The sequence below is a fragment of the Dermacentor silvarum genome, chromosome 7 (assembly GCF_013339745.2).
Source record: "Dermacentor silvarum isolate Dsil-2018 chromosome 7, BIME_Dsil_1.4, whole genome shotgun sequence".
Taxonomy (NCBI): domain Eukaryota; kingdom Metazoa; phylum Arthropoda; class Arachnida; order Ixodida; family Ixodidae; genus Dermacentor; species Dermacentor silvarum.
In genome coordinates this window covers 176,002,058-176,029,782 of record NC_051160.1, presented here as the reverse complement: position 1 = coordinate 176,029,782, position 27,725 = coordinate 176,002,058, and the positions used below count along the sequence as shown (strand labels likewise).

The 27,725-nt window shown below is 48.7% G+C and overlaps 1 protein-coding gene across 1 annotated transcript in view; it reads left to right on the top strand.

Annotated features, from left to right (window-relative positions):
- The window catches only part of LOC119458715 (uncharacterized), a 311,049-nt gene extending 283,609 nt beyond the window's left edge, over nucleotides 1–27,440 (top strand). Inside the window, exons 7-8 of the mRNA XM_037720571.2 lie at nucleotides 3,899–4,194; nucleotides 20,470–27,440. Coding sequence (XP_037576499.1) covers nucleotides 3,899–4,194; nucleotides 20,470–20,659 — 486 coding nt within the window. The 3' untranslated portion in view covers nucleotides 20,660–27,440. The remainder of the gene's footprint in view (nucleotides 1–3,898; nucleotides 4,195–20,469) is intronic.
- Nucleotides 27,441–27,725: the final 285 nt, after the last annotated feature.

The window sequence follows — 27,725 nt, the reverse complement described above, 5'->3', positions numbered from 1 at the left end:
AAATCATAGGCAGCGGTACAAGGTAAATTTTTGAAAAAGAAAAAATAATGATAGGTATACAAAAATGCAAGATAAAGAACATGTATAGTATACCTGATTAAATCAAGCAGGCTAGGTGACTATTTGTCGCCGCCCCGTTTCAAAGGGGATGCCAATAAATCATCATCATCATCATCATCACTTGTCAAGGGTGCTGGAATATTGTGCCACTAAAATTGAAAAATCGCATTTTCAGTCTATTTTGCCCTTCATCCCCCCTAACAGTACCTGTTCTTCGCAAATTTTAACTCGGCGTTTACTTTATTACTATATATTTTTATACTATAGTTTAACCTCTAGTTGACATTAAGCGGAAGAAATGGAGCTGGGCAGGCCATGTAATGCGTAGGATGGATAACCGGTGGACCATTAGGGTTACATCAAGAGAAGAGAAGCGCAGTCGAGGTCGGCAGAAAGCCAGATGGGATGATGAAGTTAGGAAATTTGCAGGCGCAAGTTGGAATACGCTAGCGCAAGGCAGGGGTAATTGGAGATCGCAGGGAGAGGCCTTCGTCCTGCAGTGGACATGAAATATAGGCTGATGATGATGATGATGATGATTTTTATACTCGGCCAGCATTTCAATAATGCTTGTACTTACAAAGTAATGATACATTTCATTTTTTTATCTTTGATGAACTTCAGAAGTCTGGCATCAACCTATAGCTTCCTTGCCCTCTTTGGCCTGTGGTTACAAGGCTTTAGCGGAAACGCCTGGTTGTAACACACTTTATATACAAATGCGTCATATGCTGCGTTTGGGTTGTCGTTTTTAAATACGCATGTGCAGTTTGTTGCCCACAGGGAACTTGTCCAAGGCTGTGGAATTAATACTTCTAAATAAGGCTGCTTTTTTTGTCACGCGTTTGGTGGGCGAACAGGGTATGCAGCAGGAAATCGGAAGGTGATCACGTTTCTCAGCAGACAGAATCCCAGCAGTACAGTGATTTGAGCGGAAATTGGTAATGTCCACATCAAGCAAGGTAGCAATTTTGTCTGTTATTCCTGTGGCATGTGTGATCAGATTTATACAAGCAAAACAGTTGCTAATTTCTGCGAACTGTCTGACGGACGCGTCGCATGATAGCGTGTTAATATTGGTGCTAAAGTACACTTGGTGCTAATACGTTAATAAGCTAATTAACGTAAATAATTGAGAAACTTAATTTTGTTTTAACGACGTAAGTTCAAATGTCGATTTTTTGTTTATTAAGGAGCAACATATGGCATAGTTTTTAGCCTGCATCAGTTTTCTCAGTTATTTCTTGAACGTTTCAATGTTGTTATGAGTAGAAAAGAAAAGCTACCTCAAAGATGGTTTTAAACAAGTGGCATTTCTAAGCGGCCGGCTGAACGATCGCGTAAAACTGACAAGACGTTCGTGCTGCCTGGTGAAAGCAGCCGCGCGACCATTAGCAGGGCTCGTCCGCTAGGGGCTTGTGGAGCCACCATTTAGGCTGACGCATTTTCACTGCCACGTTGTCAACAAAAAAGCCATTTACTGGCATTGGTTGTTTTAGGCGCCTTTTGAGAGCGCTGTTGTCGCTCACACAAGGCCGTGGGCGCGCACTCGCTCCACTTTTTTTTTTTTTTTTTTTTTTGCGCGACAATTTCGAAATGCGGGAAATGCGGTGCGCTTTAACCTGTTTTAATTTGGAGACCACTTAGCACATCCTAATGGAATGCGAAGGGATTCACCCAGGGAGACCCGTGCGTTACGTACGCCTTCCAGAAGCGATAGAACTTAAAGTGGACGAAAGCATCAACCGGTGAGCGCTCGAGTTAAACAAGAGACGTTTAGAGTATTGTTGGGGGGAAAAAACAGGGGAGAGATTGATACGACCAGATCTGTTAGTCATGGGCAGCGGTACAAGGTAGATTTTGAGGGGAAAAAAGATTAAAGAAATGTATACAAAAATACCACAAAAACATGTATAGCATCCTTGATTAAATCAAGCAGGCTGGGTGACTATTAAATGCGAAGCATTTCTTGGCGGTGGCTCTGTTGTCCCGCGTCCCCTCCCCCTCTCTCTCCTCTCGTACGCTCCCCCTTGTCTCCTCTAGGAATACTCAATGGAGCGGCGCCCGCGTGCCACACCCCCACAGCGCATGCGCGTCCCTTCCCCCTCTCTCTTCTCTCCTACGCTTCCCCTTTCTCTCCTCTAGGAATCCTGTACGGAGCGGCGCCCGCGTCCAACACCCCCACAGCGAATGCGTGTCCCCCCCCTCTCTCTCCTCTCCTACGCTCCCCCTTTCTCTCCTCTAGGGATCCGGAGCGGCGCGCTCGACAGGTGATGCGACAGCTGCATAATGTGGGGGCACCAGGGTAGGGGGCGCCACGGTAGTTCCGCGGTATGAAAATGACGGAGCGCGCGCGCCTCATTCTCTCTCCTGTGCAGCGCCGCGATGAGCGCTCGGGCCGCTGCCGCGAAACCATCTCCCGCTCAAGTTAACCATCTCCCCGCTGCTTCGCATCCACACATGGTTCCCTTTAGCGGGAGATGGAGTAACTATATGTCACCGCCCCATTTCAAAGCGATGCCATTAAATCATCATCATCATCGATATAGTGTTTTCGAATGAGAATTTTCCATTCAGATATCGGTCATTGGATAAGTAATTGTAAATCATCTATATAATTGTGTATGACTAAGCATATTAACCTGAAAGCGAAGCACTGCAAGCGATAGCAAAGTTTACAGTTGATCTGCAGGCGTCTCAGAGCCCTGACGTTACGAGGAATGTAACATTTTAGCGCGAGCAGACGCGGAGAAAAGGGAGACGTAGCCACCAGGAAGCGCATTACGGTGCTTACCCGAAAATGTTATCCAAGTTCGCACGCCCAACACCGAGCCAGTTATGAGGAACGTTGCAGGCGTCGCACCTCGATGGTGAGAGTGAAATAACTTTATTGAGGTCCAGAGAAGCCGAGCTTGATGGCCCGATCGCGGGCACTCTGGACGGCCAGGATTTGGTCGTTGAGTTCGGGGCTGCCCAAAAGCGTAGCCCACCTATCCTCGCTGAAGGCGGAGCCGATGGCTTCACAATCCCGCAACACATGGTTCAATGTTGCCGTTAGTCCACAGGCAGGGCAGTCCGCACTGGGATAACTTTCAGGGTATATAGCGTGAAGAACCGCAAGGTTAGGATACGCACGAGCTTGTAAAAGTCGAAGGTGACACCGAAGGAAAAGCGGCATTTGTGAGCACCCACAGAAAGACTATATAGACTTACTTTCACGTTACGCTGAGACCACTCTATGGAGTTCGGTGAAGCGCACAGTGTGTGCGCGCAAAACGCTCATGCCAGCAGCGGAAGCCGGAAAGGTGTCCTTGCTGGGCAGAGCCGATCGATGAGCGCCGCAAAATGCGCCCCGCGTCTGTTGACTGCACGCGTGGGCCGCATCTGCGATACCGCGTGACAGCACGATGACACAAATGCGTCTCGGTTGTCACTGGTCTGTCGCAAAAAAATGCTCCAGCCTATTTTTTTTATTTACTTCAGGGACAGAGGCAGTTCGAAGACTTATTTTTGGCAGAACGCCGTTGGTCCCGTCTTCGTATCTCATAACCTGTATATTTAACCTCTTTGGCTCTTGTTAGATGTGACACTCTGTACACCTATATGGCATACAGAACGCCATTTTGGCGGGAAAACAGAGTGTACGGTATTATATTAGGTGAGCGTTCCTCCTTTCTGTCTGAACACAATTTCTCGTTGAATTCGCTGCTTTCATTGGCCTCGCTCATTCTCATCCACAGGTACGCTCTTTTACAGGTTGATCAGACCGTTGTGAAACACGCGTTCGTAAAAAGGCTCTCGCAGGCTTAACGTGGGGCTTGCGCTTCGCCACACGCAGGTGGGCATGGTGATGTGGATCGACCTTCGCGGTGGTCGCTGCTCCATGGGCGACGCATGCTCAAACCCGGCTGACGACGAGGGTGTTTACAAGATGCTGTTGAAGAACTTCAATCGCCACTACAAGAGCAACCGGGCGCCCTTCAACCTCTTCTATCACTCGGCCTGGTTCAATACGCAGCACCACAAGAAGGGCTTCTTGCGCTTCCTCGACCACATACTGTCCAAGGGCGATGTCTGGCTGCTCACCAACTGGCAGCTCATCCAGTGGATCCGCAACCCGACGCCCAACAGCAGGTGTGTTAACTTTGCATCCATATATGTTGCTCTCTTTATTTGGAAGGCAACGTCTTAGACGACTGCAGGCGGTTTTCGCGTATTCCAGATCTCGGTATATTGTAATGCTTCTAGAAAGAAACTGTTGGTTAGGTTACTCGTAAATGTCGTATGAACATGACAATGGTAATACATAATACCTCGTCATGCCAAGAACACTTAGCAGCCGTAAGCAACTAAGGATATAACAAAACCTGGAAGACGATTCAACCTCCAGTTGAAGTCAATGAACGACAATGTCTCCCTGAGTGAGTCGTTGGTTAAATATGAGATCAGTAACTGCGCACCGCACTCAATCGCGCCACCCCTCACGTGAGGCGAGTAGGAGGAGCTTCGGACTCGTTTCTATTTTTAATGCACTCTCTTGCGGATTAGCTTACATTTTAGACTGCAGAGTATTCGGGATAGGCCCACATTGGGTGTATGATGATGCGTTAAATTACTTTAAACACACTTTCTCGGTTCTACCTGCCAAAACTACGATGTGTTTATGAGGAACGCCGTTGTGGGGGAAAACGTGAATGACCTAATGGTTACTCGGGCTTCTGTGCTATGGTAGCTACAGCGCGACAGAGTAAGAGAGAAAGCTTTATTTACAGAAAGGCAGAGAGGTCGACCTGAGTGCTACTCTACACTGGGGAAAAGGGACCGGTAGGAAAAGTGCTGATGAATGATGATGATGATGATGATGATGATGATATGAGGAACAGTTGCGTATATACACGTTCGCAACATTGTGGCGTCTCTGAAGCCGTGCGCCTGGACCCCAGTGGCTTATAGAAAGGCACTTGTAACCACGGCTGCGCTGTTTGCATTGGACCAAGGACCCAAAAGAAACTCGCCTGATAGCAGGCTCTTATCGACGTTTGCAATAGCAGAGACCAGTTGCTGTCGTTCTTTGTGTGTTGAGCGCGACACGTGCGTACAAATGAGAAGGAAGGCGACGGTGCTGTGTACTAAGCTACCATGAAGCTTTGCCAACTCGTCCAATATGCCATCTTAGAGGTTCTTTGTAAGAATCGAGCCACTGGATAATTTTGTTGATTTATTCATTAAGACAGTATGGCAGAATTACCACTTCTCCCGATGACTGTGGCCGGTAATGCACTTAATCAATCTAGCGACGCGACGTGTTGCGACCTTCGAAAGCGAGTCATTCATGAGGCGTGTACTGCAGCGGAACCCCAAGAAATGTCGGCGCCATCTTGCGCCGCGAAGCCTCCGAAATGCATGGCACGCCGTTCGAATAACGCTGAGAAAACGCGTCACGCGGAACGCTTCTCTGGACAGGCTGATCGTCCGTGCGTGGCCTTAGATACGAGAATTTCGCGCCGGAATCTGCGGACGCTGAGAATTATTTCTTCGTTTGACTCAGTGACTCAAGTTGCTCATTGGAGAGCGGCACATGTCCAGGGCATTCATGGCGTCAAAGGCGTTCATTGAAAACGGCCCAGTGCATTTGTGACGCAGCCTGCTAATGGGTCGGCTTGCTTTTCTTGCCTTGTGACGTAGGTTTGATGCCGCTCAACACCAGATAAGGTGTCTTTTTCGTCATTGTCCATTCCCCAGTGGCACATACATAATTACCCAAGTTGGCATCAAAGGAAAGACAGGGAGGTATCTCCGGTTGGCTACCCTGTAGCGGGGGAGGGGTAAAGGGATGCGACTGGAAAGAGAGAGAAAAAAATAAGTAAAACAAGAAAAGAAAATCACACACAAAACAGAACTGTTTCTGTGGTCACTGCCACGCAGTCTGCAAAGGTGTTCTCGTGTTGAATAGCGTCAACGTTCCATCCTACGTCACACAGTGAAGAGTCACAATTTGTCACTGTATCCGGTGTCTTTTAAGTAACGCAGCAGTGCCTTCAGGGTGGCTCGCGCCGTTGCTCGTGTAGGCCAGTTTCCAAGGATGTTGTTTTCTGTTATTGGGCGTTTGTCCAGTTTTTATTTATTTATTTATTTATTTCAGTACTCTCAGGGCCAGAGGCATTACAGAGAGGAGGGGCATACAAAATCGGCGGCAGTTTCCTTAAATTTGTTGACGTCGGTGATGGCAGCGATGAAGGCAGGGAGATGGTTCCAGTCATTTCCAGTTCGAGGAATAAATGAGTTTATGCAAAGCCTAGTTAGACATTGCGGTATTCCTACCTTGAAGTTGGTCAATGCGTGAAGATATATAAGATGGAGGGAGGAGTAGCTTATCTTTGAGAATAGGGTTGGTATAATAAATTCTGTGGAAAAGACATAAGCGAAAATATTTACGGCGCAGAGAAAGAATGGGAAGAGCAAGTGCAGATTTCATTGCAGATACGCTTGCTGTTCGGGAATAATTTGAAACAATAAAGCGGGCGGCGCGATTTTGAACAGACTCTAAAATGTTAATTAAAGTTATCTGATTAGGATCCCAAATGGAGCAAGCATATTCTAGTTTAGGTCTTATTAATGTACTATACAGATGAAGCTTAACGGTGCTATTAGAAGCTGTGAAATGGCGCCGTAAGAATCCGAGCGTGCGGTTAGCCTGGTTGCATATGTAGTTCACGTGCATTTTCCAGGACAGATTGTGCGTTAAGTGAATACCAAGATATTTGTACGATGAGATAGGTGATAGGAGAGAGTTATTGAGAAGATAGCGAGGGGTGTATTCAGGAGGACGGCTGGAAATACGCAGATGTTTGCACTTAGTGGTGTTAAGCGTCATGAGCCATTCGCTGCACCATGAAGAAATTGCGTCCAAGTCTGATTGCAAACATGCTTCATCAGAGGGATTAGTAGTAGAACGATAAAGCACACAGTCATCTGCGAAAAGATTTATATGGGAGATAACGTTGTTAGGAAGATCATTAATATAAATTAAAAACAGGAGAGGACCTAACACAGAACCTTGAGGTACTACATAGGTTACGGAAACAAGAGGTGAGTCATAATCATTAACTGAAACATATTGACTACGGTTGGAAAGAAAACATTTAATCCAGCCTAATACTTAATCGTTAACATTAAGAGCATCGAGTTTAATTAGCAAGAGATCATGAGAAACAGTGTCAAAGGCCTTAGCAAAGTCTAGAAAAATGCAATCCACAATAACGTTAGCATCCATAGCGTGAAATAAATCATTAGTGAAAGAATGTGTCTCACACGAAAAAAAATTTTCGGAAGCCATGTTGACATGAATTGAAAAAGTTGTTAGATTCAAGGAAGGTAATAAGATGAGAATAAATAATGTGCTCAAGAAGTTTACAGGGAACGCTCGTTAATGAAATGGGCCGATAGTTAAGTATTGAAGCGTTACTACCTGATTTATGCAATGGAACCACCTTCCCCACCTTCCAATCAAGAGGGATGGAACAACTCTGCAATGACTGTTCAAAGATTTCACGAAGAATCAATGATGAGCAGGTAGATGTACTTTTCAAGAACTTCGTTGTAATGCCGTGGATACCTGAACAAGATGAAATCTTCTGTCTTTCAATTAAACATGTTACGCCAACAGAATCAATGATTATTGAAGCCATGGGTAAAAAATCAGATGTACAAGGCTGAGGGAAAACATTCGGCAGGGTACACGAAAAACACGAGGCAAAAAAATCATTTAACACTTTGCAGCAGTCACTCTGGTGTATCGGAGTGTTGTGATCATCGCAAAGATGTATTCGGCTTATTCCCGCTGACCACATTCCAAAATTTTCTTGGATTATCTCTAAGAAGGAACGGGAGCGTGTGCTGGTAGTAATTTGTTTTTACTTCAGACGAAATTTGTTTGCAATCCGTCTTAGCGGTGGCGTAAGCGTGCCAGCGTTCGGCCGTTTGGGTTGCCTTGGCCCGCCAGAATAGTCTTTTTTTCTTGTTCAGCAGGCGCCGCAGGCGTGTGTTAAACCAGGGAGCATGACAGTTAGATATAATACGTTTCTCAGGGATGAATTGATCAATTAAAAAATTGACTTTTTCTTTGAATAAGGTCCAATTTTCATCAACGCTGCGCGTGTGGACACTTGGAATAAACTGGGTGATAAAATCCATTAGTTCGCGGTTTATAGACTCAAAGTCAGCATTTTTATAGTCTCGGATAACTTTTGGTGTTTTGGTAGCGGGAACAGACGTGCGTAGTTCAAAATAAATGAGGCAATGATCACTCAAACCAGGTAAATATCTTAAGCAGGAAACAAGCTGGGGTGTAGTAGTGAGAAGGAGGTCAAGAATGTTAGCAGAATGCTGAGTAGGTCGTGTAGGCTGAAGGACAAGTTGCTTAAAATTAAAATCCAGACAGAGGTTGATGAAGAGAGAGCACTCAGATGAGCAGTCAGATGAGGGAGGAGAGTCATGCCAGTTAATTGTTGGAAAATTAAAATCACCAAGAAGGAAGAGTGGGCATGAAGGGAACCGGACAATTAACTCATTTATTACGTCATGTAAATCTGAATTAAATGTCAAGGGTGAACTGGGCGGCCGATAGCACACACAAAAAATAAAATCACGATATCCCAGAGTGACACGCGTACACACGATTTCCAAATGAGTAGCAATATTTATAACACAACAACTCAAGCCGTCACGTACGGCGATCAACACTCCGCCACCCGAGCGCGAGATACGGTCTCAGCGAAAAAAATTGAAAAATCTTTCACATTCAAGGATTTCATAATCTGCAATATCACTCGAGAGCCAAGTTTCGGTCAAGATAACAATGTCAGCTGAACACGAATCAATGGCTGAAGATAGGTCATCACGTTTATTACGCACACTGCGCACATTGGAGAAAAGGAAGGAAATTGGTTTAGCGACAGGACGAGCAGGTAGCTATAGCGATGAATTACTAGTGGCAAATGAAGCATTCGGGATAATATTCGTCGAAGCCGAAACAACAGATGTGCCTCTGATCTCGCTGGAACACCTTTCGGCAATATCTACTTCACAAACACGATCGGTGGTGGAACAATAGACGTAGCACTTTTTCTTGATGTACAATCGGTTCAACCGCAAGAGATACTTCTCTCCCGAAGCCTTACCGAATTCAGCCAACTTTTTGCGGGACTGGCGTGTGGCGCGAGAGAAGTCTTCACTAAATGATACTTTGCCATTTTTGAACTTTGTACGTTGCGATATAATCTTGTCTCTTAATTTGGGAGAACCGAATTTAACAATGATGGGTCGACATTTCTCCGATACATACGAGCCCAGTCTGTGTGCACGATGAATACCTTCGTCGGGAAAAGATAGATCTAGTTTGTCTGAAAGAATTTTGCGAACGTGTTCTTCAGACTCGGCCCAAGTTTCAGAGCTAGTGTCCGGGATACCGAAGAAAATCAGGTTATCTCGACGGGAGCGATCCTCGAGATCGTCTAGCCGTGAATTTAATGCACCTGACTCCATACGAACAGCCTCGGATATGACATCATTAAATGCAGGAACACCTTCACTGTCCAGTGACAGTACCTGGGATTCGACAGCCGCAAGCCTGCTAGTGAGGTCGCACACTTTCTGCTCTAGTTCAAGTTGGTTCGCCTTTAGCTGTGTTAAAAGTATCCATCAACTCACTGTGACGTGCATCCGATTTTTCAGACAAGGCAGTAATAGCAGCTAGCACATCGGCATTTGGATTAGCATCGGTTGGTCCCGGATTTGACTCAGTGTCGCCTGCTAACATTAAAAGCTTAACAACATGTATGCAATCATATATTGTAGAAACTAACACTAGTGGGCAGGCAAAGAGCAGCGTACAAATGTTGCCGGTACGCTTAGCCTGCAAGGAAGGACAGTCACCAACCTGTACAGCAAGCAAGCAGAACGGGTTGGCAAGCGTGCGCATGGTGGCCACTCTTCCTTGCTTACTGAAGAATTCATTGGAACCGCAGGCTTTTATATGTTCGGTTGTCGCCGATGATGTGCCGGTGGTGCAAGGTGGCGTTGGTCGCAGTATTACGTTGGCGATAGCGTTGAAATCGTCGGTACAGTTTGCTGCCACAGAGCACGGTGACGTTGCAGCGATGTCGGCATATCCCCGGACTGGCGCAGATAGCCACGTGCCAAGAAGAACGGGAATCTGTACAGCAAGGAAGCAGAACGGATTGTCAAGCGTGCGCATGGTGGCCACTCTTCCTTGCCCACTGATCTATCCCTTGATCTCTTCCTTGCCCAGTTGATCTATCGTGGCTGAGAGAGTTGCTCTCTGCGCGTTGAAACGAGGGCACGCACAAAGAAGGTGTGCCATTGTTTCTTTGCACCCGCAGGATTCACAAAGTGGGCTATTGGCCATTCCGATAAGAAAGGAGTACGCATTTGAAACCGCTGCTGAGTGTGCTGCACTCGGTCTGTCTCCAGTGCATCAAAGAGGTGCTCCTAGTCGACGTCAAATAGTTTTTTCGAACAGCACCCTAAAGTGTCGCGTCTAAAGTCTCGGCGTCAAAGAGGTTCTTTCAAGTGCGGGACGCATGTGCACAAACTCAGTGACTCAAGATGGTACGGTTTCGAAAACTCTTTACACAGTAAGTAGTTCGACCCACTCAATCACTGATCACCCAGGTAGGCGGGATAACAGTTCAATACAAGCATACATAAATGCAAGCTTAGATAACTAAATAAATAACCCTCGCAAAGTTCGTAAAGTAGCCGGAGAATGCTAAAGCATAAAAAAAAAATATTAGCTTAGCTTGCACTAGTGGCGCAAGGCTAAAGAAACAGCGGAGCTGATCGGCACTTAGCTGGTCCTGGCCTTGCGGGTTATGCTCGGTTTGGCTAATTTTTGCGAGGTGATGCTTGGTTTCGCTAAGTTTTGCGAGGTGATGCTCGGTTTTTGCTATATTTTTGAACCATGCAGCTGACCTTTCTATGCAAGGACTGTAGAGTCTCTCACTTAGCTAGGTCAAGCAGTCAGAGTAAAGTCAAATTCAAGCACATTTCTTATGTACAATTATATTTTCCGGTTTTTATTTATTATTGATAGATTATTGATTAGCTATTGTTGATACCACAAGGTATTTGCTACGTATTTGGGCTAGGCTAAGCACTACCGAGTCATCTCCAGAATTTTGCGGAGTTTATTGATTATTGATCGATTATCGATTACCTATTCATGGGCTATCGATTGGCCATCGCAAGGTATTCGCCAGGTATTTGGGCTACGCTAAGCACTATCAAGTCATCACCAGCATTTTCCGAAATTTATTCATTACTAATCGATTATCAATTAGCTATTGATTGGCTATCGATTGGCTATCGCAAGGTGAAGCGAGGCGCAGCTGTGCGCAGTGACGTCAACGCTAGGTGAGTTTAGGAAACTCAACCGCCCGGTTCCGTCGTGGGAGACGCCCACTCCATGAGAGCCCAAAGCTCTCGTGGCCTGCAGGACCTTGAATACAGTTGATTTCAATCATTCATTTTGCAAACGCTACGCGGGGAAACAAAAATCTTAAACAACTCTACCGTGAAAATCACAGTTTCGTCAACAGGGCAAAACAACGAAGGTGATAGCAAAAGGTTAGAATTTACACGAAGTGTAAAGCTTGTGTGTCGTGTTCAGGCAGTCCGAGTCGAGTCCGTTGGAAGCGAATTTCCTTTGTGAAGATTCTTGGTAGATCGAGACCGGGAATAGTATACCCGCCGTGGTTGCTCAGTGGCTATGGTGTTGGGCTGCTGAGCACGAGGTCGCGGGATCGAATCCCGGCCACGGCGGCCGCATTTCGATGGGGGCGAAATGCGAAAACACCCGTGTACTTAGATTTAGGTGCACGTTAAAGAACCCCAGGTGGTCCAAATTTCCGGAGTCCCCCACTACGGCGTGCCTCATAATCAGAACTGGTTTTGGCACGTAAAACCCCATAATTTAATTTTTAACCGGGAATAGTACAGCGGACAAGTTGGCACAAGGCATCTTTGCGTGAAGAGTGGGGCGAATGTTAGTGCCCCTGGACCAGGACAGGTACGCTGTGCGCACAGAGCGAGGTAGGAATGTCGTCAGCAACGGATACGCCCTGGCGCAGGCTTTTGCGCGGGCACGCAAGCCTTCGTGTTCGAGGCATGGGCACGCTCTTGAAAAGTCTTCTAGTCAGCTTTTTGAGTGCTACCGTGAGTCGCCGACATCTGTGTGCGATATCGCGCGTGTCCCGCAAGCAGGGGCTCCGGAAGTATATCTGATGTGTGGGGGCGACGTCTGGCGGCTCATGTCGCATCGTGTAGTTCACCTCTCTGTCGCCCTCTCTCTCTCTCTCTCTCTCTCTCTCTATATATATATATATATATATATATATATATAGCTTCTTCGAACCGTCTGCAGTCACTTAGGATGTCGTCGATGCTGGTGCAGTTCTTGTACACGAGCAGGTTATAGGCATCGTCAGCTATGCCCTTCAGCACATGGTTCACCTTTTCATCTTCTGGCATTCGCTCGTCCACCTTTCGCCAAAGGGCAAGAACGTCCTGAATATACGTCTGACGTCTGGGAGCGAGTTCCGAGTTCCCTCTTCGCGGCTCGTTGTCGACCAACTGTCCTCCTGAAAAGGTCGCACAGCTTTTTCTTGCATTGCTCCCAACTCGTTAGCTCCTCTTCGTGTGTCTGAAACCAGACCCTTGCCGTGCCTTTCAAGTAGTAGATCAGATTGGCTAACATAACGGTCTAATCCCACTTGTTACTTCCGCTGACACGCTCATACAGCCGGAGCCAATCTTCGACGTCCAGGTTGTCGGTACCCGTAAACGTGCCAGGGTCACGGGGCTGAGCCAAGATGGCGGTTGGCATGGCGGGCACCGTTGTGGTCGCCGTTGTTGTAGCCGCTTCGTCAGTCGGCATGGTCGCAACGGCCAGGCTACGTCCGCTTCGGAGCTCCGTCTCGCATGAGATGTACCCAGCACCTCCACCAAAATGTGACACAATGCTGACATAAGATAATTAATTACAATTAGGTAATTCAATCTCAGTAACGAAAAAAATTACTGGCAGCTACTCCACTGCACTAGAAACGATACGCACTTGGTTTGTTTCATGTGACGCCTTTCCTCTTTTAATTACACTCGAGGCGTGCTGCGTGATAAATCGTGCTGCGTGATAGATGGGAAACCCTGTGTATCAATGACCACTGACGAAGTGCAGTGCAGATAAATGAAGGCTGCAGTCCGATTTAGACAAAGCGCTTTTTAGGAAAAGGCTTACACCGATCTTTGTTATGTTCTTGCTTTTCATCGGCTCGGCGGTGGGGGCATGCCCCCACTGGCTTAGAACCTGTGGGAGCCACTGCCCCCACTGCTCCCCCGGTTCCGGAGCCCCTGCCGGCAAGAGGGTACGAAGCACATTGGCAGGAATTCGGTCGTAATACGGTTAATGGACTTGGACGCAAGTGGCGCTAGAAACGACAAATGAGTAAGGGCCAAGTTAGTCGTCGTCGAGCGGCACTCGATTGTGGCACTGGCACAGAGGGACGAAAGCCAGTGCAAGTCGGAGCAGTCAGAGGTGAATGGGCTCAGGTGCCCGTACGACACGAAAGACAGGAGGAGTGGAAGATGCGAGAGACCATCGGGAATCGTGGCTTGGGATGGTGGTGTCAGTCCAACAGCTTTATCTGTGTCGCTTGAGTACTGTTGCTAGCTGCCAATGTCGGATTTGTCAGTGCAGTCGCCAGAGGGGCTTGACGGCAAGTCGGCCCAAGGAGAGGACGGGCAGCGTAGGAAAGTAACGGAGATTGCCTCGGCAGCTGCAGTAGCTAGCTGGAAGACGCTATGGTGTAGCGTGGGGGTTGAGCGTCGTCGGTGCTGAGGCGGTAGATGATACAGCCCGTACGTAACCTAGGACTGCAGCTTTGCATCATGCGGCGAAAGGCCCACTTGGCGCTGCAGCAAAACACCTTCGAAGTTCGTGGTGGTGTCGGAGGGCTTTGAGCGAGGCGCGTCGAAGTGGCGAAGCGTCCGAAACGGGGAAGAGGGCGTTGAGGTTGGAGTGGACGAGGATGCAGCTTCCGTGTTGTGTAAGCCAGTCGGCAGCGGCCGCACAGGCCAATGCGGCGGTTAAGTGGGACTCGTGACGACAGGTTCTTGGCGTGGTGTAGGTAGGGGAATCCCGTAATGAACGTTTACGGCTGCCCGCAAGTTCTCGTAAAAATCGAGACCGACGGATGACCGCTGGCGTTCGGAGCGAACTTCTTGAAGCATCTTCCGCTGCGCTGGTGGTATCGCAGCAGTGAGACAGTCACATTGTTCACCTGCAAATGCATCTCCAGCTGGATAAACCAGAACTCCGGCATGTCGACATACAACGCCTTGACCCCGAACAAGCGTAGGATGTGTGCAGGTAGGCGTAAGGCCCGGTCACACTCACCTTGGTCGAGTCGTTGAGGAGATGCTTGCAAAGCGGGATTCGGCATCGCGTCGTTGTTCGGCTCGGTGCCACGTTCTGCAGGAGGGGGCAGGCCTAGAGGCTTGATCAGGTTTCCACCGACGATAATTGGCCAGTGAATGTGTGGTGCGAGTATCGGGAGGCACGAGGACGTGGCGCGTTGCCGACGTGGGAGTCACCACTTGTGGAAAGGCGGGAGACGATCAGCTTCCCACATGTTTATTTGGGCCGTCGCCCGAACGTAAGTCACCGCGAGCCCGGTGGCCGCATGTTCCACCTGGCTCGAGCCCGGGCGGAGGGCCATCTTTCTCAGTCTGGCCGTAGCATGTGTTCCCGCCTACCTGGCTCACTGGCTGGGCCAGTGGGGGTATGTGCCGCTCTGTCCAACTTGGGTCACCGAGTGTGCGGAAAGCGCGGCTCGCTGTTCGTCTCGGAGGCCACGCGCGGACTTGTTGGCCACCAGGTGGCGTACAAAGAGGTTGCTGCATGACGACACCGTCCCATTTCGGAGGCTTTGCGGCGGCAGTATTTGATGTCGTCGAGTGTTCTTAGGTGCCCCGCTGCGTCATAACTCGTTTTGGCAATACGCTGTGTCGCTATATTAATTCAATGCTAGTGCATCAACAGTCATCGTGAGGTTTATTGTGGGAGATTGCCCGACATTCGGCCAAAGTCGGCCAAAACTGGCTAATGAAAGCTATCGTTCCGAACTGCCATTGGCACGAAAGCAGCAAGAAAATACAAACGATGCTCGAATAGGTTCCTCAGAAAGAAAGTTTTGCAGTTTCAGGAAAGTTAGTCGTGAATTACTGACTCTATCATCTTTCCTGAGCAATCGGTACAGCTCATGACTTAATTAGCTAGAGGCTAGGCGGGCGTAGACGAGGGTACAATAATAAATAACTAAAAGCACCGAAACACTGAATAAGTTAATATTTATATTGACGCGAAATAAGTTGGCACGTGACGACACTGGCCCCTTGAGGCGGGAACGGCGAAGTTCGTGGTTGCACGCGCGCTCTCCGAGGTCCAGCCGTTATTAAAGGCTGACGTGTTTTTGCCTATCTGTTGCTGGTCAACTATTCTAGCTGTACTAGCTGGGTGACATTTTTGGTGGATGTGTTGGGTACGGTCGATGTTAAGGTCTCCGGCGCGTACCCCAGACTTAAGCCCGGCGAGTAGTTCGGCCGAGCTTACTCCTGTGCACGTACGTACCAGCCGACGTCTCCAGGGACTCCAGCCACAGCACGGTCTGCTACCCTAACGAAGTAGAATGACGAACCAACCACCTCCTGCCACTACTGCAGCATCGCACGTGGTCGTCAATTAGACCCGGACGCCGAATCCGTTCCACGGGAGTGCTTCAAAGGACGCCGACGACTGGCTTGACCATTTTGAGCGGGTCGGCAACCTCAACGACTGGACCCACGAGCGTAAGCTACGCTACGTGTACTTCGCTCTTGAAGATTCTGCGAAAATATGGTTTGAGAACCACGAGGCGACACTGACGTTATCGGAAGAATCTCGTCGGCAGTTCCTCAATGCCTTCGCCAGTGCGGACAGGAAGGAGAGGGCGGAATTAGCAATGGAGTCAAGAATTCAAGGCCCGAATGAGCGAGTGACGGCGTACGTAGAAGACAGGAATCGGCTCTTCAGACGTGCAGACCCCTCTATGACTGAAGCAAAGAAGGTGCGCCACCTAGTGCGCGGCGTCAAAGAGGAAATCTTTGCTGGCCTCATTCGAATTCCACCGACGCACTTGCAGAGTTTCACGACGAAGCCACTACCATGGAAAAGGCTCTTCAACAGCGGGCCAGGCAATACAACCGCGACGCCGTGATTTCAAGGGAGCTCTCTGCCGTTACCCTCGGCAACGACATCGGCGCCTCGCGAGAACTCATCAGGGCTGTCATCAAGGAAGAACTGCAGAAGATGCAGACGACCGCTGCCTCTGTGGGACAACTTTCCATTGCGGAAATGGTGCGCGCCGAGGTCCGACAGGCCGTCCATGTTCCTGAACAGTACGAGGCACCACCGCAGGGACCGCGTCCTGAAATGAGTTACGCTGAAGCAGTACTCCGTCCACCACCCTCAAGTGCGTATAGCATGGTACACCCCACTCAGCAAATGGACGTAAGCTTCAGGCCTCGCAGCCCACCGCACATAGCCGAAGCAAGAACTAGGAAGAGCGACGTCTGGCGCACCGCAGACTACAGGCCCCTTTGTTATCATTGTGGCGAAGCCGGGCACATCTGCAGGATGTGTCCTTATCGTCATGTGGGGCTCCGAGGATTCTCGCCGAATACACCTCGTCCACGACCTGGCGAGCGGCCGCCGGAAATAGAGAGTTTCGTCGCGAATCGTCGCAATGGTGATCAACGATGGCACGAGCCCCGTTCGTCGTCTCCTGCTCGTTACAGGTCACCATCACCAAGCCAAGCCTTCTCTCGCGGCGCTCTCAGACGCCGCTCGCCTAGCCCGGTGGGTCGGGAAAACTGAGTTCAGCGACCTCCGGAGGTGAGGCCGCTGACGTCGACTGTGCGCAAGATCCTCCACTACGACGACAACGACGAAAACAGAACGACGGAGACGTACGGACGCAGTCAAACACCGTACGAGAGGTAATAACGTCGAACATTCCCGTCACCGTAGACGACGAAGAAATGACGGCGTTAATCGACACACACTGGAGCGGACACCTCAGTTATGAGCATGGACCTTGCCTGCAAGCTGAAGAAAGTTTCTACCGAATGGACTGGGTCGCAGATTCGCACTGCAGGAGGCCATCTGCTAACCCCGGTAGGAAGATGCCCAGCGCGAGTGAGCATTCGTGGGTTTACGTACCTCGGAGATTTCGTTATCCTCCCAAGCTGTTCGAGGAACCTAATTCTGGGAATGGACTTTCTGCAGGATAATGGAGCCGTGATTAATTTACAAAAGTCGCTGGTAACGTTTTCAACGGCGCAGGCCTTAGCAGGGAGCAGCACTGACGACACGTGTGTCAACGCCTTGAGGATTGTCGACAAGAACATCACGGTGCCGCCAAGGAGCAGCGTATTGACCCTCGTAACCAGCGACACATTAGACGACTATGAGGGTATTGCAGAGGTAAATATCCTGCTGTTGCTCGAATAACACATCTGCATCGCCCGGGGCCTTGTTCGAATACAGAATAAGTGCTCGCAAGTTTTGTTGACAGCCTTCAGCCATGAGTATCAGCACGTCCCTCAAGGTACAGCTGTAGCCTTTCTGAACGATATTTCTGACTTCTCTGACGTCGGCACGTTACAAGTGACTTCACCGGATGCAACAACTCACGCCAGCCTGAGTACCTGCGTCCACATTAATGCTGACTTAGCAGATGTACAGAAGGATCAGCTGCTGGGCCTAGTGACAGACTTCTCTGGCTGTTTTCCTTGAGATAAGGCTGGGCCTCTGCGCTTACTGCCGTAGTTTCGTTGAAGGCTTATCAAGGATTGCTGAACCTCACACGAGACTGACGCGACAAGATGTGCCCTTTGCGTGGACGGAAGACCAAGAGCAGGCCTTCACTGAATTGCGCAAACGCCTTCAATCCGCTCCAGTGCTGGCGCATTTTGATGACACCGCGGCAACTGAAATTCACACAGACGCAAGCAACGTAGGACTCGGGGCCATTCTGATTGTATGGCAAGACGGCGCAGAACGTGCAATTGCGTACGCGAGCCGTAGTCTTACAAAAGCAGAAGCTAATTATTCAACCACCGAAAAAGAATGTTTAGCAGTCGTGTGGGCAATCAGCAAGTTCCGACCTTACTTATACGGCCGGCCATTTTGAGCGATCAGTGACCACCATTCGCTTTGCTGGCTTGCCAATCTACGAGACCCGTCGGGTCGCCTCGCTCGTTGGAGCCTTCGCCTCCAGGAATACGACATAACTGTTGTCTACAGATCGGGCCATAAGCATAGCGACGCTGACTGCTTGTCACGTTCTCCTATTCCCTTGGCATCCTCCGACTTGGAGCTTGATTTGCCGTTTCTTGGTGTCGTCGACATGGTGCGCATCGCTGACTATCAACGTGCAGACTCTGAACTGCTTCCAGTCATCCGATATCACGAGGGAGCTGACGTTGTTGTCCCACGCCCACTTTCACGAGGATTGACATCGTACTGCCTGCGGAACGATGTCCTGTACAAGAAAAAATTCGAGAACAGCCAAGAAACGTTCCTTCTCGTCGTTCCGACGGCGCTGCGCGACGAAGTTTCACAAGCGTGTCACGACGATCCCTGCGCCGACCACTTAGGCTTCGTGAGGACATTAGCGCGCATACGACAGAAATACTAATGGCCACACCTATTCGTCGGTTCAGCGCTATGTGCGAACGTGCCGTGACAGTCAGTGGCGTAAAGTCCCACTCGTCAAGCCTGCCGGCCTCCTTCAAGCCTTTGGATCCGCCTCCGGCGCCGTTCCAGCATGTGGGAATGGACCTTCTTGGTCCGTTCCCCAAGTCTTCCTTGCAAAACAAGTGGATGATCGTGGCAACTGATTATTTAACTGGCTATGCGGAGACAAAAGCTCTGCCGCGGGGAACTGCTGCTGAAGTCGCCAGCTTCTTCGTCCACAACATCGTGCTTCGTCACGGTGCACCCGCTGTGCTCATTACTGACCGCAGTGCAGCCTTTACAGCGGAGTTGTTGCAATAAGTCGTCACGCTGACGCACACCGACCACCGAAGGACCATAGCCTATCATCCCCAGACTAACGGCTTAACAGAGCGCCTGAACAAAACATTGGCCGACATGCTATCCATGTACATTGATGTGGAACACAAGACATGGGATGAAATTTTCCCATACGTGACGTTTGCTTACAATACCGCTGTGCAGGAGACCACCGAGTTTACACCATTCGAGATCGTTTACGGACGTCGCGTTACAACCCCCTTAGACGCCATGCTACCGCTAGACCACGCAACCACAAGAAATGACACCACTGAAGAGTTCGTCGAGAAAGCAGAGGAAGCTCGCCAGCTTGCTCGGAATCGTATCCGCACCCAGCAGAATACCGACGCCTGCCGTTACAACCGGACCCGACGGAACGTCCAGTACTCACCAGGCGACCGCGTGTGGGTGTGGACACCTATCCGACACCGTGGGCTCTCGGGGAAATTGTTGCGCCGCTATTTCGGCCCCTACGAAGTTGTACGCCACCTCAGTGATGTGAACTATGAGGTGGTGCCTCAAAGCTCTGACCCTAGCTCGAACCGATGCCGTCCCCCTGCTGAAGTCGTCCACGTAGTACGGATGAAGCCGTACTACGCACGCGAGGGATAAGAAACCCTAACAAACCGCTTCAGCATTGTGTACATTCCGCTATGTTTTTTTTTTCTTTCTTTTCATGTTGGAAATCTTGCCCATAGTGCTCGCCCGCTGCTCTTGAAGCGACCGGGCTGGTCGCTTTTGAGAGGGGAGCAATGACGCGATATAAGGTGGCACGTGGCGACACTGGCCCCTTGAGGCGAGAACGACGAAGTTCGTGGTTGCAAGCGCGCTCGTAAAGGTGCAGCCATTATTAAAGGCTGACGTGTTTTTTGCCTATCTGTTGCTGGTCAACTATTCTAGCTGTACTAGCTGGGTGACATTTCGAAAAACCAAAAGGTGGTGGGAGTTGGCGAATAGTAATTTACCAGAAAATTTCCTCGGTGCTTCGTGTTACGTTCGTGTTGTTAGGTAGATGAGGTAATTGCAATATTGCATGTAAAAATTACAGCTTTCATGCATCACCGCAGAACTTATTCACCTTTAAATTTTATGGAAGCGTTCAACGGCAGAAACACTTTGCTTTTTTCAGCTGTAGCTTTCTACTAGTTTTAGTGCGTTGCCAATTTACTCGTGTCTCCAGATTAAGCCCAGTGTATCGCCGGGCGTTTGCTTCGCAGGATCAACAGCTTCGAGCCATGGCAGTGCACGCCCAGGGGTGACCGACCGGAGCCATGCCACAGGCCGACCGTCTGCAACGTGCCTTACCAGGGCGGCCTCCGCTACATGAAGACGTGCCAGCCCTGTCCCGATGTTTACCCTTGGGTCGGCAACACTGGCTTTGGCAGCAAAGGCGCGAGACGCAAGTGATCAGTCACGAAGACACCATTGGCCAATATTCTTCCGCGCACAGGATGGCGTGACAGGATGCACAATTATCAACAGAGCTCGTGTTTGAGAAGGCGTTCTCGATAGAAAGCGCTGAGATGTGTATTGTTTGTCTCGCCACCAAATTACAAAATTAGTTGTTTAAAAAGGCCTTGATACCAGGAATGATGCAAGAGGTTGGGGGGAGGGAAGCGAAAAAAAATATGCACCCAATTTTCAAGATCCTCTCCTTTCATTTTTTTGTGCATTTATGTGTGCAGAGTGAAACAACATAGGAGTTATAAAAACATTCCGTTATTTTTTTGGCAAGGGAACTTTTCCTAAAGGGGCCCTGGAACATTTTTTTTTGTGTGTGATGCCGGAGTAACCTACTTAAATATGCCGGGTACCTTTAATTGAATATATAGCCGAAGAAAGTTTTGCGAAGAACCTAATCAGAACGGAGATGTAAAGAATGCAACGTTCACTTTCGCTCTCACCTCTCAGCTATGGTGGCGCCGATAAGAATGCTCTGTTCTTTCACTTTCTCTCTTTCCGTGGTTTGCTTTCGGTGAAGCCATCGAGACTCTACAAATGTGCTAGAGGGCGGTGAGAGGGTGGTCTGGATGCATTACCAGCCACAACTTGTGTGCCAACATTCGTGAGCGCTCATGCGGTAATCTACCTTAATTTATTCGCTCTTGTCTTTGTTAGCGCTGCTTGGGTCAAGTAGGACCGCTTTACCGTTAGCTAATAGAATCCTAGAGCAGGTGAGATTAGCTATAGTTCACCCAAAAAACCTTGAGCATGTGAGATTAGCTATAGTTCACTCAATAGCTGGCAGTCACTTGCGAGTCGATCTCTTGCTTTCGCGTCATCGCTGACGTCGCATAAGGCGAAAGAAGAGCGGGGCTTGCAAAGCCGCTGGAGAGAGCGAAAGATTGCCTGCTACACCAGAATGGCTTCGCATGTTTACGGCAGCATTGTCTACGAATCCGTAGCGCAACTTAGCATCTTCAAAAAGTGATTCAGTGCCCCTTTAAATGTTCTTAGATTGGCTTTGGGGTAGGAGACGATGAGTCGTTATTTGTGCTTTCCCGAACAAGAGCTTGCCCTGGCTGTGTTAGTGCCCCGGAATTGCTCTCACTTTTGGGGGTTGCAGCAGCCTGATGTATTTCACTGCTAGCACGCGCCCTACTGACTTAGTTCAACCTGCTTCTGCTGTGAGCACATGAACCGCGCATGGTCGACACGAAAATGCAGCGTCATCTTATATAAAAGCAGTTAGAGTCGAAGATTGCGCGTTGCAAGGCGCGCCAAGGGGCCAATACATTAGGAGCTAAAGACCGTGCGCAAATTGTGTACGAATTGCACGCGCAAAGATAAAGTCCAACCTCACTGCAAATACAAGGGGACTGAACTACTGATATCGCTGATAGGGTAGGTGCGCGAAAATTCCGGCGCGTTTTCGCCAAATAATCTGGTCGACTAAGTCTCAACGCAGCTTTTGCGGTAAAAGGTTCTTTATGTTAGTATTTTAAAGTAGTGTTGCTGACAATACTCGTAAGTGTTAGTTCCGTTAGAAACATACGTCGTCAGTACTATCCGGTCTTTCCGTAGACGCTAGCTTTCAGTATGCAAGCTGGACAACTACGAAAAGACAGACGAGGAGAGGAACCTCTTGCCTCAAAATGACCATCTGATAAGTACGCTCTATTTGTGCACTACCAAATGAAGACATGGCTTCCTTTATTAAATTAATAGTAGAAGTATTTCTCGGTAGTCCAACCGTACGTGCTAACGAGGTTTACCTTTGCGAATAACACTTGACTCATTCGGCGAGACAGGCGTCTTTAGTGAAACATGCCTCGCTAAACTTTGCTGTCTCGATACGCTCAAAAACAGAGGCCAAGCCACTCGTTTCACTAATAAAACCAGAGCAAGTATTACGTACCCTGTCCCCCACCCCCTACCGCGAATAAAGGATTGCGCGCAGTAGCTAGTGCGTTCCACCAAAACCAGAACTCGCCTGCTGTTCTGGGTGATGGAAGGGATGTTCTCTCCTCGGGCGGTTGTTGTCGGTCCTTCAGGTGCGTCGCGTTTTAGTGCTTATTTAAAACTCGCTGATGCGCTGCCTTTGTCGAGTCCGTGCTAGTTAAAAAGGGGCCCGCTGACCACGGGACGAGATCCTATTCAGAACTGTCGCGTCATCCGTCCTTCCTTGCGTTGACTTTGTCGAGAGAAATAGTGTGCCACCATGGTCCTAAATTTTAAAAAAGAGAGCACAATCGAGTTAGACATGTTTCAGTCGATTGCTGCTTTAGGATGTCTTATTCTTATTTATTTAAATGACCAACCATTAACGCAATTCACTGCCAGTCCTTTTCTTACACATTGTCCCACTCAAAATGAGCGCGTGTTTTCTTTGTGGCTTGAAATAAGCCGATAAGAACATTCTTGCCTCTCCGAGGCGGATATTGCAGCTCTTATGGGGCTGAAATAAATATGAACTCGTGAGCGCCGTGCATAAAAGATGATTGACGCGGCTGGGCACGGACGCCCCGTCATACTTCATCTTAACGAGCTCCAGTTGTGTGACGCACATGGGGCACCGCTGAAGTGACCAAGTGGCGACAGAAGAAGCACTCACGGCGAGCAACATTTTCAGCTTCATCCGGTAAAGCAAAAGCGCGGTTTGCTGAAAATACCATACAGCGACAAAGCGACGGAGAGTACATATCTCGCAAGAACAACAGAGTAATGCAGTAATGTGTGCTGCTGGGCCTTTCAATATGAGATGCGATTAAAGATAACAGTGTAAGAGAGAGGAAGGTGGATACGAAGGCAGGACAGCCGAAACTAGGCAGCGCTTGCCTTGTTGTCGTATCTCTAGTAGCCTTTTTATCTTCTTTTTATTTTCTCGTGTGTGTGTGTGTGTTTTTTTTGTAGTTTTTTTTTCACTAAAAGATAGAGAAGCGTATTCGTGATAAACAGGAAATTTCACATACTTTACAAGAAAACATCAGACATTGAAGAACTGCAAAAGCTGAGAAAGTAGACCGGTATCAGGAACCAGCTTGACATAATAATAAACTACAACATCAAAGCTACAAAACACTTCCTTTTAATCCAAGTACTCTTTTAATGAAATTCCGATAACGTGCAGGTCAGTATTGTGTGTGGGGCACGTCCGTTATATTTTTACAAATTAATATGCAAATGCATGTTTGTAAAAGGCGCAGAAGACAAAGAACAACGAGCGACACTCAACAACAACGGCACACAATAGGTAGTTATGTTCGTGTCCGGTCGTTGTCCCAGTGTCCGGTCCTTGTTCCAGTATCTTGTCCTTGTTCCAGTCACCCAGTTCCCCACCTTGATACAGCAAATGTGTATTGAACAGATAAGCTGTTACACCAGGAGAACAAACTAAATGAAATAAAAGCGTAGAGCAACCAAACGCAGAGCGAGTTTCCTTAATGATTTGAAAGATTAGGCCCAGAAGAAGGGCAGCGTTATTGTTGTCTTTTGCTTTGATGTATCCGCGTTTTTCACGCCTAATCATTCAACTAATAAAGGAAAATCGTGTCTGCTTGTCAGGACCTGGGGGAATCATTTTGTCATCCCTACTCTTAAGTCAAATTTAACACCAAGACGCTTCGATGGCTCTGTGTAGCATCTTTGAATTCGTTGGACGTGTTGTCTAGTAGTAAATCTGTGCCGATTTGGGGTCGTATTCTCTGTTGATGACTTTCGGTGACACGATCATTTTCGGGGGACGTAAGCGTGGTGGGTTGGACGATTCTAGTGGTTTTGCTGAACCATAAATCACTCAAGGTGATATCTCCGAAAGTGATGTCCCCACATGTTGGCTGCGCCATCACAGCACACGAGCAATTCGGCATAGCTCATCGCTTGAATGGGCAATTTCACTCCTGTTTTTCGCACAACTTTTCACCCGTAGTCTGCGAGATCTCGGCTTACTGACGTCAATTTTTCATACGTACGATAAATCAGCTCGTGTTGCCATGTCGTTCTGTTTGCCGTTATAGGGAGACCAAATGGGATTTTTAAATATTGTTCAATGTTTGGCTTTCCAGGAGAAAATTGTGCTCTCCTCCTCACCGTGCGTGTTTCTTTCCTGTGCGCGCATTTGTTCTTTAGTGTCGTCATCGACCATATCGGCGGCAGCAAAAATGATGCGCCAGAAATATAAGCAGTCTATCACGCGCTCGATTGGAGACGTAGTCAGCGTTGCGCGTGTGCTCCTGCATTCACGGTTGTGAACCTTTGGCGTTGCCATGTTAATCGTTTTTCAAATAAGTGTATGTTTTGTTACATTTTAAGCACCGTTAATTTATGCCCTGGAAAGTTTATTTATACCCCTGAGTTTTGTTGACGTTCCAGCTAGTATTGGCGAGTACTGAAGTGCATCTTCCTCCATGCCTTGAGCTTACGCACCTAAAAACACGGTGTGACGCTCTCCCTTGGTGACAAAGTGTCCCAATTACAAGGCACCTTACCAGGAGGAAATTATATCATGCATTTCATTTTGCGCGCCAGCAAGGAATGTGGTTTCGTGGCCGGAGGCATCATGGCGGTTCACGAGGTCCCGCTGCATTTCACCATTCTTAGTGCCCGGTGCTAGATAGGGTTTGAGTATGGTGCCAACATCACGCATTGAAGTGCTAGCCTACAGAACTACGTATCCGCCATTTCGGGTCGTCGGTGCGGCGCTCAGTGACGAGAAAACGCATCCCACGTTAATCAAACGAATAATGTCATTGATTGGTGTTACTCTAGTGAATACAAGCCATATTTTCTGCTCTTTTGAAGGGCATTAGTAAAGAATTACCTTTCTTTATCAATGGTGGAACTATATACAGATGAGTGGTCACCTGTGGCGCCATATACCAAGGAATGCGAGATAATTCCAACAAACTATACGCTCGCCCCTGTGTAGCAATTTTCGCTTCCACCACAAAATTACAGAATTGTACAGGTTGATTAACACGGCTGAACAATGGTTGCCAGGGGAAAGTGACACATGTCATCACGAGTGCTCCCATTATCTGCTCTGGCCCTTCTGTTTCTTTATTTCCAAGCTGGTAATGATAGCGTGTCGTGTTTCAGAGTAGTTTACGGCGCCCAGTGTACCAGCCAACATTAATTATGTTAAGAGCAACCTAAAACCGACAAAGAACAAACCAAGCCTAAAAAAATGCGTCGCTAGCGGCCAGCTGCACCCGCACAATGTTGAGATGCGTCACAGAGTTTCCACTCTGTCAGAAGGCGGGGCCTCGTACCATGACGCCCTCGGCCTGTACATAGCAAACCCGGAGTTGCACCCTGCCAGCGGCGGTGAACGGATAGAAAGGCTTTGAGGCATTTCGCGGAAGGTACCTTGATGTGGTCGTCCCTCATAATTTGTGCGAAAATTTGGTGGTATTATAGGCCTCACAATCGGAAAAGTGCTACATTAGAGGTTAGTATTAGAGTTGTACCAATGTGGACAAGGTCTTGTTTCTTGGAAAGCGAAAAAAAAAAGCAGGATTCGTGAGGCCTCAGTCAGTCGCTGGCCTGTTCTGCAGTGGTGCACCTCCGGGTGCATGTGTGCCGTAGTGAGTGCCGCCGCGCGCCGCCTCCGTGTCCGCAAGAGAGAAAGAACTGGCTCCGCCCCGGCGCCATCTGTGAAGCCGCACTAGGCGGCAGGAACGCTGGATACTGCAGACTACGCACCCCAGGGCCTTGACAACACTGCTCCTGTACACGTAAGCGTCCAGGGACAGAAACGTCGAGTGCAGCCACTATCGCTTATACGTATTAGTCAGTTTTAGTATAGCGTAAAGCAGCAAACGCCAATAGCGTTGGCGTTGCGTGCACCACACTGCGCATGCTCTGTACGTAAAAGGTGCTGGAGCTCTTACGTACGTACGCTATTTTCGGGATTTAGCAGTGAAAGGTAACGCACGCAAGGGGAGCCTCACGTACGGCAACATGGCGGCGCCATTCGAAGTGAGAGCTGCCCGCTTAAGATCGTCGGCCTGCACTGTTCGGCTTATTCGTTCCCCACGAATGCTCGTGTTTGCTTTAGATTTGTGTGATGATGCTTCGACAGCGGCGTACAGGTGACAAATGGGCGTTGTTTTCGATATTCGCTCTCGATTAGCGGCGCAGTAGGCTTAACGAGAGAGTTCGCTCATGTTTGCTCATGTTTGCTGTATACGCCTCGACATGGCGCCCAAGTGTATTTGCGTTAGCGTTAGCGTTTTGCTCCATTCCGCTATTCTAAAACACTACCTTGTGGCGCGCAGTGCAGCCTTTCTTTGCGTTAGCGTTGCGTCGCACGCTAACGCTAACGCAAGCGCTTCACGCTATACTGAACTCGCTATTATGTCTAAGGTATAAACAGGAGTAGTGGCTGTCTGCAGTTTGTTTTAAAAGAAGCTAAGCTGCGCTTAGCGATAACTTGAAGATAATCGTATGGCTTGCAGGAGAGCAGAGAGCCAGCAATTTCTGTCGTCGACTCAGAAAATTGGGCAACGTGTAGAAAAATGTAGTAGATGACGCAGTTAAATAATCGAAACTAGGTGACACAGCTTCGCGGGTGGCGTTGGGCGCCCCCCGGCGGAGGAGAGCAGTTCTTTCTCACACACGCGTTCGGCGTGCGGCAGACTGTGTACTTTGTCCGTTGTTTTGGCCCCCTCTGTGTCCCGCTGTATACCCAGTGTTTTATCGGCCAACCGTTATGTGTACTCCCTGTCCTAATAAATGAGACCTCGAACATCTGCCTCGACTGACTTCTCTCCGCCCTTGCTTATTATGGTATGCCTGCACACGATGTTGCAAATCTATGTATTACTGCGTCAGCATTAGAACGCTCATGTGAGCGAAATCCCGGTGGCGTTCGTCGGCTACCTCTTAGCGTGAGAGCGCTGGAAATAGTGCAGAGAAGGAAGTGTGTGACGCCACAAATCGGGTGTAGGAACGAATGAGGGAGAGGAGGTGATAAAAGTGTGAGGAACAGAGAGGGTGGTGTGACGTCACACCTTAGGAGTCACCTTAGGAA